General features: G+C 49.0%; 2 protein-coding genes across 2 annotated transcripts; both read right to left on the bottom strand.

Annotated features, from left to right (window-relative positions):
* Positions 1 to 1,877: 1,877 nt before the first annotated feature.
* On the bottom strand, positions 1,878 to 3,606 carry Asppvi_002026 (uncharacterized protein; the record flags this gene model as incomplete). The annotated part of the gene is made up of 4 exons (XM_043307559.1): positions 1,878 to 2,418; positions 2,474 to 2,756; positions 2,836 to 2,991; positions 3,072 to 3,606. The coding sequence occupies 4 exons, from the start codon at positions 3,604 to 3,606 to the stop codon at positions 1,878 to 1,880; spliced, it is 1,515 nt and encodes a 504-aa protein (XP_043163494.1).
* Positions 3,607 to 10,481: 6,875 nt separating this feature from the next.
* On the bottom strand, positions 10,482 to 12,563 carry Asppvi_002025 (uncharacterized protein; the record flags this gene model as incomplete). Its single annotated transcript, XM_043307558.1, has 1 exon — positions 10,482 to 12,563. The coding sequence occupies one exon, from the start codon at positions 12,561 to 12,563 to the stop codon at positions 10,482 to 10,484; it is 2,082 nt and encodes a 693-aa protein (XP_043163493.1).
* Between the last annotated feature and the right edge of the window lie 738 nt (positions 12,564 to 13,301).

Below are 13,301 nucleotides of genomic sequence, written 5' to 3'. Positions count from 1 at the left end.
GACACCCTCCCAGTACACCACCGCCAGAAACGATCCAAGTGTGCAACAATGTCTTGATCCAGAAGAAACGATGCTATGCCCACTCCAATGAAGAGTGGTTGGGAAGCGCTGTAAGTGGAAAATTCTTATCCCTCTTTTTCAGATATGCTAGATTTAATAATCCGCTGCTGCAGGCGGAGACGGTTTCGAGAGGAGATCAAATCAGGTTCCGCTGAGGTGCCGAATAGCCGACCTGCGCCACAACTTAAGCGTTTTCTGGCGTCAATGCTATCAAACGATGGACGTCCTCAGTGCTTCCCATAATGTCTTCTAACCAGCTATCTACAGCACCAATATCCCAACTCACTCCCGAAGGTCGAAGAGAAGTTTGACCATCAACAATGTGTTGAGTCTTGCGTTCAATGACAGAACGAGTACGTTGATATCCGCGGCTGGAGAAAAAGGTAGAGGGCGATGACAAGTTGATCATGTGATCGAAGCGTGGTAAGTTTCATACTTGGAAAACATCATAGAAGGCGTATGATATTTTGATAGCAATGTTCTCTCGATCAGGACAAGGCAGAGCTCTTGCCTTAGAATGGCAGAAGTCTAGGTTCAAGGGGTCATCGTCATGAAGATCTCGACTCCCCTAATTTTCTCCAATCGCATTATTACCCACCACAGCACAGCCAATGAGTCGTCTACCCCGTCTTCTCTGCGGACTCCACAAGCGTAATTTCCTCTTCCTCATCTTTCAAAATGCCTTCTTCCTTTCATACCACCAAGGGATGTTCATCGACGGCGGAAAGTGGGCTTGGGGAGCGTGCGTTCGCGGCCACCGTGCGACAACTTGAAACACCAAAGTACGCCTATCTCTCGCCAGATCATTTGAAGTACTCACAATCCACCAGATCGACCATCGATTAGAGTCGGCAGACAGGGCCGCCCCTCTTCAGCGTATGCAACTTCGCCCTATGCCAGGCTTCAAAAAGCACACCAGAGTCGGACGTGAGCCTAAGTCTCAACCTTGAAAGGTAAGTGTCACCAGCAAAGAGGGGATTGCGCCATTCTGATTCGCTTCTGATCATTATGATTGCGTGCTTTCATGCAGTTATTCGCTGCTGTGACCTTTTCTCTTCCGGTTATTAAGCCAGAAATCATCGGATATCACCCACCGTACCATCAGCGGCTTCCTCCCCGTCACGCCACGTCCCTCGAGTGAGTCTCCCAGGGCCACCACTCAGGACGCTACGACTCCAAATCAGCCACGCTGGCACCTGCCCTAGCGCAGCGGGCGCAGTCCACTCACGGCCTTTGCCGCGGTCACACTGGTTCATGGACACGCAGATGACATGCCTGAATATCCATCCTGACTCCGGACGCGCGCGTGCATACGGTCACCTATATCACAGGCGTCATCATTATACAGACGCGCATCCATAGGGCCACCATATCCTGACATCAGGATCGTGCCGCCACACCTCTCGGACTTCCCGGTGAGTTGCGGCTCGTCTACGGCCGCTGCTCTTGCATCCATGGCTGCCACCCTCTCTCGATGGCGATGATGGACGGTCAGATGTTCTTCTTGGGGATGGAGGGTTACGCAGACCATAGCACTACGATCAGGAGCAGCATCCGTCATAACAGTACGGGATGTCCGTCGTCGGTCATCATGTTGGTCCAGTCCTTCTGCATAACCTGGGGAATAGCGTGGTTACAGTAGACGTGCATGCAAGGTACGCCGAAGTCATTAAAACTAAACATGGTCCATTGATCCGAAGAACAGGAAAGTGAAAAATGTTAGCAAAGAGCAGTAAGCACCCACTGCTTTTTGCTAACAACGCTGAATGATCCCTCCACCGATAGCCCAGTTCCTCAGTGCCATATCTTCGGCTTCCTCAAGAGCCCTTCCAACTCAAAATGCCGTCAACATTGTCCATCCGGTCACTCCCGCTGTTCGGACCAGAGAATGTCCAAAATCCACAAGAACTTTTTTGTGGCAGCTTGCATTGCTCGTGCCAGCAGCGAGCGCGGACATCCTCGAGACTGGCCTCGAAAGCTTGCCATTCCTGCTCGGTGGTGGTGTCAGGCCGATCTGCGATGACCCAGGGAGCATGCATGTGGCGCTGATGTTGGGTGAAGAGATCCTTGCGGTTGAAGTCGTTGGCTTGGTGGCTGGGTTGGTCGTGGTGGTTGCGGGTGGAAGTTGAGGAGTGTTGTTGCGTTTGTGACCGCCGTTGCAGTTGCCAACGTCGCAGCGGAAGAAGCCGAGTCGCACGTGCTGAAATGCAACCTGCCGCCTCCATCGCCTCCATTCGTTCTTGGGTCAAAGGAGCTTGTGCAGCCGAAGTGCGAGAAGCTGCAGACGAAGACGTGGCCCTTGGTCGTCGACGACTTGGCGGGTTATTGTGTCGAGGCTGACGCCACTTTAGTGTGTGGCTTCATTCGAGTCTTCCTTTTGGTAATACCATCCGATCTCCTGCTGGGAACTGACATAGGAGCTAACTCTGGGGCATTATTGGAGGGTTCTGTAGCAGGAGCAGGGTCAATGGCGGTTTGTTGTCGAGATGGAGTGTCCTGAGTTCGTCTCCTTCTACGAGGGTTCCGGTAGCCTGTCCGATATAACGCGGACTGAATGGCGCCGAAGCTTCGACGACACCCAAAATCTCGTTGAAATTGAGCCACAATTGTCTTCCTCGACAGATTTTTGTATCCACAGTACCATTGAGGTAGACGGTCTAGCTCCTCGGGCGTCCATGGGCGCGTTGTGGGTAATGCTACAGAAAACAATCAGCCTGATTGCCTGCATTAAAAGATTTTTTAGCGGACCTGGTCCATGCATATCCTTTCTAATACCTTTCTGTGTCGTCCGATGGGAAGGATTGGTTGGAGTGTTTGAGTCCGTCTCGGCCGATTTATCATATGTCGGTTGGGATGACTGATCTCCAAGTTGCTTGAGAGCCTCACGCCTTTTTGCCAACCTCGACAGTACGTCCTTGTTTGTGTCAATGACTGCATTTGGACCGGGAAGAAAAGATATAATCAGTTTTTGGAAGAATACCTGGACACCACACGGGAAGGTGAGTACTCACTCTGCGATGCCAGTTCATTCAGCAGCGACAACTCCTCCGCTACCCGTTTCATTGTTTCTTTCTCAGCCAGCACATCGCTCGGATGCAAGAGTAGGTGAACTAGCTGTCGAGGCATACCCGTCATGACCAAGTCGTGGTCAAGTTTTGACAACTTAATCAACCCTTTACGGCCCTCAAGACGGAGATGATAGGAGCCGTCTTCCTGGGGCATCGGCTCATACGTAGGCGCAAGGAGAATGTCAATCCAGCGGATATCGTTGTCAAACTCTCCATTTTCATCTTTCAGAATGCGAAGTTCATCAAATAATACCCCAACTCTCTCTGCGATCGAGTCACTGGCGAAAGGAACATGGAAATGCCGCGCAAGGCTATCTTCGCTTTGGAGAACAGCGCTTTGTGAACGCAATAACTGAAGCACTGACTGTAACCGTTGCCGCGCGGTGTTAAAATGTGTATGGACTTTCTCCTCGCAAATCGACACGACCGAACTAAAGCCGCTCTCGAAGTTCTTCTGGCCTTGGAGCTGGGGACTCATTTCTGGGGACACTGCTTCACGAAAAATCTGAGAAGTAGTCCCTTGGACAGGTTTTATGGGCAGACGACAGGGTTCTCCAACTTAAATGCCTACGCTCGAGAAAACCTAGCAAGTTTCTCCCAGTCGAACGGCTGTGAAGGAACCTGAACCCGAGCCAATCGTGTGCAGTATCTTTCGGCATTGCCTCACAGCCGCCGACAGCCAGGACATGTTATTGGCATAGCAAACACAACACCCTAGATCTACAACTAGTAAGTTCGGAGTTGATTGGATCGTCCCACAAAGAATAGCCAAATAGGGAAAAAGCTCGGTCAAGGAGATGAAGGCTAGTGGACATTATTCGTAAAAACCAGGGCCGGGCATCAAGAAGGTAACACGGAAGGCACCATTTTGTGCTCGAACGGAAAGATCCCACGCCTATTTCAGTCCAGAAGAATAATGCGGCTATTTGCGCGCGACATCGGTCGTTGAGAGCAATGCAGCCACGGGTTACTATTTAGTGTACAGTGGTTATCCTTATGTATGTGGCTGCAGTACATAGCGCAGAAAGTCCGGAAAGGAGATATTATAATGCATATGACGGGGAATTGGCTTTGTGCGCAGATGTGGAAGGAAACACACCCGTACTACTACTGTAACATGTCCATGTGTCATCAATCCGATTTATCGCTCGTCGTTAACTTGATGGAATGTCCCTTCTGCCTCAAAGCAACATAAATACCAACATAATTGCCAGTGGTCCCCTTTAAGATCTGGCGTTATGTTGCGGACATCTTCGAATAGCTCAAACAATGGTTTTTTTCTGTCTCGCTTCCTCCCTCCCAATACACTCACCCACGAAGGCCAATTCTCCTGTCCCTATACCCGCCAGTCACAATACGAAAAATGTCTCTACTGCGGGTTCAGCAACGTTGCTGGCGCTGCAATCTGTAAACGGTGTACAGAATGCCTCACTAGTGGCAAATAACATTACTCGCCCTGTAAGTTATTGCCCGTACTTTGTACCTGCTCTGGTTACAACATGCTCATTCATCCTTTGGCTCTCTGTTTCTCCGCTCGCTCCTTCGAATAGCAGTGTGGTATCAATGAGTGGAATTTGACTTTCCCATTGCAATAATGAAAGGCGGCTCAATGTGTGGTTACCTGGCGTCAGAGAAGCTATTGAACGCGAAATTACAGGGAATTCCATGCCTGTATTTGTCACTACCACTTAATAGTCATATGTAGTGTCTTTTGTATAGCAATATGTTACTATCTTAATGGTGTATTGCGTACGAGATGATACAATCACGAGTATCTACGTGGAGTTGGTTAGAGGTCCAGGCTACTGATCAGCCGGACCTGCAGCGGTAAAGACGTCTTACAGTGATGCTTGCTTAGATGATGTCACAGCACTCAAACCCGGACGAATAACTAAAGCGGAGCAGCAAGAGCTCATGGAGTAACATCAGTTCAGAAAATCAGTTCCTGGACTCAGAGTCTGGTGCGCAAAAGCAGATTCTCGGCCCTTTTTGTTCATCATCTCACGAAAGGGTCATCTGCACGCTGCAGATGCGCTGGGATTGACTATTGGTTCCTAGAGCGACCGACCATGTTGCGGTGGCGGCTTTCTTTCAACCCCTTTCGGATTTCTTTGTCTTCATGTCCACTAAGAAATCACGAAGGCAGCCATGCCCTATCTTTGCCCCCCCGGTTGTTACGGGTACGCCCAGTGTAGAATAGGCGGAGACGCAAACAGTCTTTGTCTGGTTTTGCCCTTGTACAACCCGGAATCATGGTGCACCTGTTCTCGAGCACAGCACAGCATTCTACAGATTGGGAAAATGATCCGCTATGAAACCAATAGTGGGAAAGCGTCGGCAATGATCACTTTCAGTTGAGCAGAAATCAGCAGGGCAACAGCATCTTCATTGTTCTTAAAGACTCTTGCAGCAGGTAGTGGAAGCGCTCTGCCCTTTGGTATTGGATCTCAAAGGATGGCGAGCCGGTAATGGGGCTGTAGTACTGTACCCGCGGTTGACGTGTTCCCAGTATCTAGGGTCGTCAACTGTCTCCTGTAATACACACCTACTAAAGAGACGCTTGTAAGCTGAATGTGACTGATTTTCATGCTGAAGACAAGTAGAATTCCTTGTGTTGTGTACCTAATTACTAGTCCACTGCTGGCCGCCCAGCTCATTGACACGCTAATGCAAAGGTGTTAACACTATTGACGTCTTTGGCAGTTGGCTCAGTCCGAGATCCAATAACAAATCGAAATCCACATATTGTTGAAAGGAGACCTGGCCTTATCTAAACAAATCAAATGCCTTGCTGCATGGTTTGCCCTAGAATAGTACGTACAGTGGCGAACCTGCTGCTCATACTCTTTCAGAAAGGGAGAGGCCCTTTGGTCAGACTGGAGCAAGGATGGCCATACCAGGTTCATTAGCCAGACAGTTCTTGCATCGGAACCCTTAAAGAGCCATCAGACAGGGGTTATATGATCGGATTCTCTATGGCCAGTTCTCAATCATTGTTAAGGTTGAACGTACTGGGATGATACTGCATCGCCTTCCGTCCCCACCAGGTGCTTGTCGGGCTGTTGAAATCTGTGTTAACTAACCCGAAGAAGTTATGTATCAAGTTTGTTGCTGGGTCCTTGTACTGACCTAAGAGCAGCTTTTGATTTCATATCAACGAAAGCTAGGCGCGTCCTTCTCTCTCTCTCTCTCTCTACCCACGAGCTCTACGGATTACCGTAACCAGTCTCATTCATAAAGATGGATTTCTAAAGGAGTCAGAGCTCCAACGTGGGGAGCCGGAACGTTTCATTACAGATATATCCGCCGATGACCAGCGAGTATCGCGACAGGTAGGGAATATGTTCGAAGTCGTTTTGGCCATCCTCCGAAATACACTATCCTATACAATAAGATCCTCCATTTGGAAAGCCCATCCCAACACGATATATTCCCTGTGGCTGTTTACTGCTTGGTACCTGCCCATAGGCAACTCGAGTTTCCGCAACTCTCAGAAGGCGCCTTTGCACAAAGTTGAGGATGTATACTGACGTCTCAAGGAACGCATCCGCACCTATTAAAGCTTGAACTTTATTTTCCTTCTTGGTTCAGTGGGAAGAAAACTTGGTACAGCTCTATGTGTTTATCTCTCATCCTCAAGCGGCGCGCAGTCTTGTTTATCATGTTCACTGAGACTCAACGTCCTCACTGTCATTGCTCAAGGATTCTCTTGGCTGACCACCCCTTACAGAACCTGCAATTGAGACCTCTTTGGAACATCCATCGGATTCTCGCATCCCCCGAGCAAGTCTAATTTCAGGCGACTCGGGAGAGACCCTCAATGGGACGGTACGAGAAAATTCCCCTTCAGTAATGAACCGCGAGGCCGGAAGCGGGATGAACCTAGCTATAGGCGGACGAAAAGCTCGTGGTGTGCTCTCCGAAAATCTTCTCATAGATTTCGGTGAGTATCCGTGCATCAGCTTGAAGACTAGGGGAGATATATCGGCTCTGCAACAGAAATTTAATTGTTCGCTTAAGAAGTTTCTCAAGCACATTTCGGTCCACCAGCTCTGAGAGGCAAGACATGTAGGTAGCAGACAGCACGAGCATGTTTACCGAATTGCGCATGCGCTGTTCCAAAGATATTTGTCACGATTGGACGACCTTCGATTCCATCAAAGGCCTCTGTACTCAGGATTGCAGAGTCGATGCATACTTTGCAGGCTCGTCGTAGCTTAGGCGATAGATCACGGTATGCAATGGTGCCCGTCGAGGATCCTTGAACATAAGTGGGGGCTGTATGGGCTGCTCCGCCTATATTGCTTGACAGAAGCGCCATGTTTGAAGCCTGTTGACTGAGGGGTAACGAGGGCGAAACCTGCTCAGATTCCGAGCTAGGGAGAATAGACCCAGCGGGTGGCTCGACTGACGCGGAGGTTGAATTGGGATTGGGGAGCCCAGCAGAGTGCAGAGCATGATATAGAAGTGGGCGATGGATGATGTAACGTGCGCCGTAATATTTGGCCCGCATATGAGCAACGTTTATGTCACTCGACGGGCGATCAGTGTCTTTCCACTTCATAAATTCTGGAAGACTATTTCGCCACTGTTCGAGATTCATGCTAAGAATTTCTTGCACTCTTGTGGCCCACCGGATGTTGCTGGAGCCGTTCGTAGTTGTAGTATTACTGAAAGGATTAGCCGTGATTGCGGCGATTGCAGCGTTGACAGCGCTCGCAGAACCAGCAGCGTTAGTGGCTTTATTAGAGTCTTGGTTTCCTATAGAGGTATAATCAGTTGCCTTCCTGGTGATATAGTCTCGGGTGTCTTACTCTCCTACTTTGTACAGATCGGTGTGGACACGGTTAAGGACTTTCCGGAGGTGGATTTGGGCAGAATAGAAAAACATCATCATGGTACTGGCCGCGCCGATCTCATCTGGCAAAGCAAGTGTGAAGCGTCCTTTTGGTAGACCTATACGGGACTCTACACGAGAGATCTGGCGGGAAGATCTAGAATATCACTGTGTTGTGGGTTAGTTGGGCCCGCAGTTGCGAATATATCGAATGCCTGCCAATCACGCAGTTTTAAGCTGCTGCGGCCCCTCCAAGGCTAAGAACAGCTGGATATCTCGATTGCTCAAGAGCCTGACTTATGGTATTCATAGGGACATCACACATCACCCTTCTATGAACAATTTGTCATGCACATCCTTCATCCAAAGCTATTTCCCGGCAAATGAGACCGAGGGCTGCCGCAACACACCTCCGTTTACTTGTCACCGACTGTGGGTCAACTATGGGCTTAGTCCTGCATTAAGAGGGCAGAAACCGTCTAAAAGTTGGATCCTACCCTCACCCTTGCCAACTATCCTCCCGTCTACTTGTTTCCCGCCCAGCTCGGCACTTACTTCAGCCTCTTTAATCAATTCCTCATCATGTTTCTCACCATCGTCGAGAGTCTAGGAAATGTGGGCATTGAACTAAGTCCATTGTTGACTACAACTTCCTCGCAACCAAAACCACTGCCTTCTTCACCGGTCGCTACAACCACTATGCATCCTATAAGCAGTTTCACACATCCACTAATAAGGCCGTCTTCCACTTCAGCGATGTATATTTCATCATATGTGTCAGCATCCAAGCTTATGACTACAAAAACTATACCACCACATACAGTGGCTACATCCAGCAGGAGCTTCACCCAGATGGTCCTTGTGAAGCCTGGTGATATTCTAAAGTTCACACCTCAGACACTTGATGTTGCTGTTGGCGACACTGTCTGGTTTTATTCTTTGAATGGGTCATTTCTACTCTACAATACTACTCTCGAAGCGCCGTGCACACGCCTAGTCAGATACGGAGACGATGCCTATAAACACGTCATTTTCCAAGTGAATTCCAGAGCCATTATGGCTCATTGGTTCTCAAAATCAAGAGATATACGGCTGTCGCCCATCGTTTCACTTTGCTTTAAACCCTGGGGATCAAAAGGATGTGTTTCTCCATTCAATTGAAGAGGATTGCTCCATCGTCAGCGTCAGCCACCACAGCGACCAAAACTATCGTGGTCAACCCTACCGGAGACGTCGTTACTACCTTGGGGGTTTGAATTGGATATGAAACTATGCATTGCAGTAATGCCGGCGAGAGATGCTCGAACTTCTCTTATTCTGTTGCCTTTTTTTTTTTTTCGCTGGTATCACTACTATACTGCTGAAACATATGTCTGTCGCTGGTTGAAAATCAATCAAGGGCCTCGGCTGAATTATTTATCCGTAGCAGATCCTCATGTCACGTGCGGAGTGCGAAGGACGGTCTGGAGAGGTGAACCATAGGCCGAGATGGATCAACAGCTAGCCTATCATATGTGATACTATTTCCTTCTTCTCCAATCAAATGTCCAAATCTGAAGCCCGACATATAACGCCAGTTTTGACTTAAAAGCTCTGTACTGTTGAGCAAGCATTCTTGCAGCAGGATGTCCCGCCCTTCTTCTGGCCTTTAGATCCCAACACTCCAGGACATTCTTACCAACATCCTATTTCAATCCTTTCTTCAGCAGCGGAGCGACGTCAGTGAAGTATTAAAAAGAGATCATAGTTTAGTCTTACACTGACCTGAGTAATTTTGTATGTAGACTCAAAGCGGCATGAAAAAGGAGGGTTAGGGAGTGTCATAAGTAAGCTCAAAGGAGTCAGATATCGAGACGTCGACCAAACAACACAAAACCCCCCTAACCCCCCAACGTCAGAACTATCCACAGAGATAGCAGTTCGCGCCTCCCTTCGGAAGCGAAAGAGTGCACTCACATCACCGGAAGGAGATCCAACACCAACGCCGGAAAACAGGTGGGGAAGCAACAGAGGAGGAAGAAGAAAACGACGACATCGATGTGGGGGAAGGGACGAGGACCACGAGACCTCCCGTTCCGGCCCCAGCACGAGAAGCATGACGATGACCACGTGGCTCTCCGCAAGAGCAGAGTCCGCTCTGAACAATAGCCCAGCCCACAGTGACGGGAAGATCGAGGTCAAAGGCAGGACTGAAGGCAAAGAGGCCTACACAGGACTCAGTGACAGTTTGGCTGCACACCTGCCCCTACCTGGGATACAGCCCACGCATGAGCAACGGACCGAACCCAATCAGAATGGCTCTCTAGAGTATGTTTGAGGGCGCCAATGGTGGGATCCCCAGAGCTACCTTGTGAGACGGACAAAAGACGATTGAGTGGGTTGACCAGAGGGGTTGCGTAATAAATCCTAGAATGTTTGACGCAAATCTCGAGTAAACGAGCAGCGAGTGTCAAAAGTCAGACTGTATGAGAGGCAAAAGTTGCCATGGTCTAACTGTCTTGAGCAAACGCTGTACTTCAAACGGTAACATGCTGGCCTGTATGACGCTGCCTTAACCTCTTCGGTCTAGGTAGGAATATAGCTGGTGGCGACACTTTCCGTTTTTCGTTGATAGCTGCACGACCGAAATCAATAAACATAACGCGCTGGGCCTCCGTATTCCACAACATGTTCGCCGGTCGTTGGTCTAGATGTTCGACACCGGCCTCTTGGATCTCTGCTTTTGTGAGAGCAATGTGCTTATTGAGGTCACGACGGCCCGAAGTCTCCAAGCTAACTCCGCCGTATGCCATTAACGACATGTGGACTATGATGCGCTCAGGGCCAAGGCAATAAACATTCCGTCGCAAGTTGATATCGCCAAGGTAAACCGGAACAGCAGATCCCTGTAAGCGCCTTAACTTTCGATATACGTCACCCTCAAAGAGAGAACTGTATGTTGTGCCTTTGCCAACAAATGTATAGCCATACACTTCAAGCGTGATAGCGAAGAGAGATCCATGAAGGCCTCCTTTCCACAGAGGCATACAGCGGTTGTCTGGGTCGTCGTTTAGCTGCTTGCTGATAAGCTTAACAAACTTCAGGTGTGATATAGGATGCTGCCCATCATTTGACCGCGTTCGGTGCAAGTGTGCATTTGGACATTTGAGGTCAAGCCTTAACCCGCAAACCAGGCCACGAAGACATTTCTGTGTGCAGTACTCGCTGTTTGGGCGTCTGGTTTCATTGGGGGAACTTCCTGGAGGTTTTGAGTGCGATGTACGTTGTCGTTTCCTCCGTTCGAAACCTTCGATTGGCGAAGAAGGAAGATGTGACGGCTTGTCATGTGACTCGTCCGATGAGTCCGGAGGGTCTGTACTATTGCCAGACAGATTATTCTCATTGCAACCAGTGGGCAGTTGTCGTGCTCGTAGGAGATAAGGTGATCGAGGGTTGATAGGGTAGCGGGGCGCTCGATATATTGAGCCTGGCGGAGTCTGCTTTCTTTCCGACTCTGGGATTAATCGAAGTACGTCCTCAAAATCAACATTCCATCTATGCAGTTGATTCATGGCGTTGTTACGCCAAATCTGGCTGCGTTGAGGAAATTGACGAGCCAGAAGTGTCAAAGCGAGTCGGTTACCAGTAGCAGTAAAAGGGTATCGAAAACCAAGGCCATCATCAGTTTCAGGTTCCACATCCTGGCTAGGATTAAGCAGGCAGTAATTTAATGTTTCTGGATCTTCTTCACGAATCCAAAGCATCACCTGGCTTCTCCCATTATCCAAAACGCTCAGAGCGGTGCCACTCAGAATCATGTATTCAAACGGCTGGGCCAGGGCGGCGCATGACAATAATTCAGCATCGTATTGGAGCTTTTCCTCCGGGTCCACGGGTATAGTAACACGTCGTACAACTTCGTCCAGCATGTTCATAGGTCTCAGACCAGCTCGAAGAAAAGCGTCTGGGAGCTTATGGGCCGCTTTATATTCAATAACATAAAGCAACTCGCGACTGCCGTCTCGCGCGTAAACGCAGTTTTGATCGGCTCGGACACCGCGGGCAGAATCTGATAGACGCTGGCCTGGCTCCTCCGTGATTGTGTTGATGTGGTTCTCAAAGACTATCCCATCGCCAAGTGCAAATCTATCTCGTGCTGCAGGTATTTGAGCCAGTTGGTCGATTATTTCTTTCACGGGATTCTCAACTTCGGCCTCCTTGTGTCGGACTAGATCAGCTTCGCTGGCCAGAGGGCGAGAGCACGCCTGTTGTCCTCGATCTTCGATAACAATAAGAGGTGGGAATACCCGCATGGACGAGTCGGAGGAAGGGTGAAAGAACCGGTATACTTCGTCGAAAATAGGCTGTTGAAGGGAACGAAAGTCCCAGGGTTGAAGAAAGGTCGGACAGATACGGCCATTTGGGCTAGTGATTGAACCTTTGGTTGTCAGGGATCTGTCAGTCTGGATAGTCAGGGGTCTTGTAATAAAGCGATGACAGGCCTGAAGGTACTCTGCGAAGGTCGTCTTCCTATTTCGTTGCCTTTCTTGCTCTAGAAGAGCTCGTTCTTGCTTTAGAAGAGCCAATAGCTCTTCCTTGCTAGGTGTTCCTGCTTCCATTGATAATTCAGGTAAGTGTTACCTGGAGTGACGCATCGACCATTTCAAAGCATTTGCAATGGTCATGATTTGAGATGGTCATGACTTTGGAAAGATCCCGTGATAAGCTAACCCTTTTAGGGCATATTTTGTCCTAGAATGTTCCCCATCATTTCTAAAATTTAACCAGCACCTCACTGACAAGGATCAGCAGGAATGGAAAGGAAAATACAAAGCTTCCGGCACGCAATTTCGTGATTTTTCATTTAGCGTTTGTTTGTTCTATATGACCTGCTCTGTGTTTTTACATTCTGGTTCCATTAGTTCCAAGATTCCCCGAAAGCTGGCGCCGCATTTATGGATTGGCTAAAGCGGGATCGACACCTACCCCTAGAAGTAATTTCGACCTAGAAGTCGAGCAACCTATATCCTTTTGACCCCATTTCTTCCTCTCTAAATCTTCTCCGGGCGAAATGCCCTCAATTCCGAGAACCCACATATTCACGTACGCCAACTTTGACCTTCAAGCTCTATGCCGTCAAGCGAGCACGCTACGGCAGGGTGCTTCTTGTGCTTGTAATCGGAATCAACGTCCTGCTTCCGGAAGTTTCAACCGGGCTATCTTTATACTACTTGAAGACGGGGTCCGATGGGTCTTTAGATCGTCACATCCCAGAGACTTCATGCCAATGGAAATGGGCATGAAGCTACTGGCAAGTGAAGCTGCTACGCTCCGACTCCTCAAGGCTCATAGCGATG

Source organism: Aspergillus pseudoviridinutans (assembly GCF_018340605.1).
Source record: "Aspergillus pseudoviridinutans IFM 55266 DNA, scaffold_11, whole genome shotgun sequence".
NCBI classification, from domain to species: Eukaryota; Fungi; Ascomycota; class Eurotiomycetes; order Eurotiales; family Aspergillaceae; genus Aspergillus; species Aspergillus pseudoviridinutans.
This window is presented reverse-complemented; position numbering and strand designations above follow the sequence as displayed.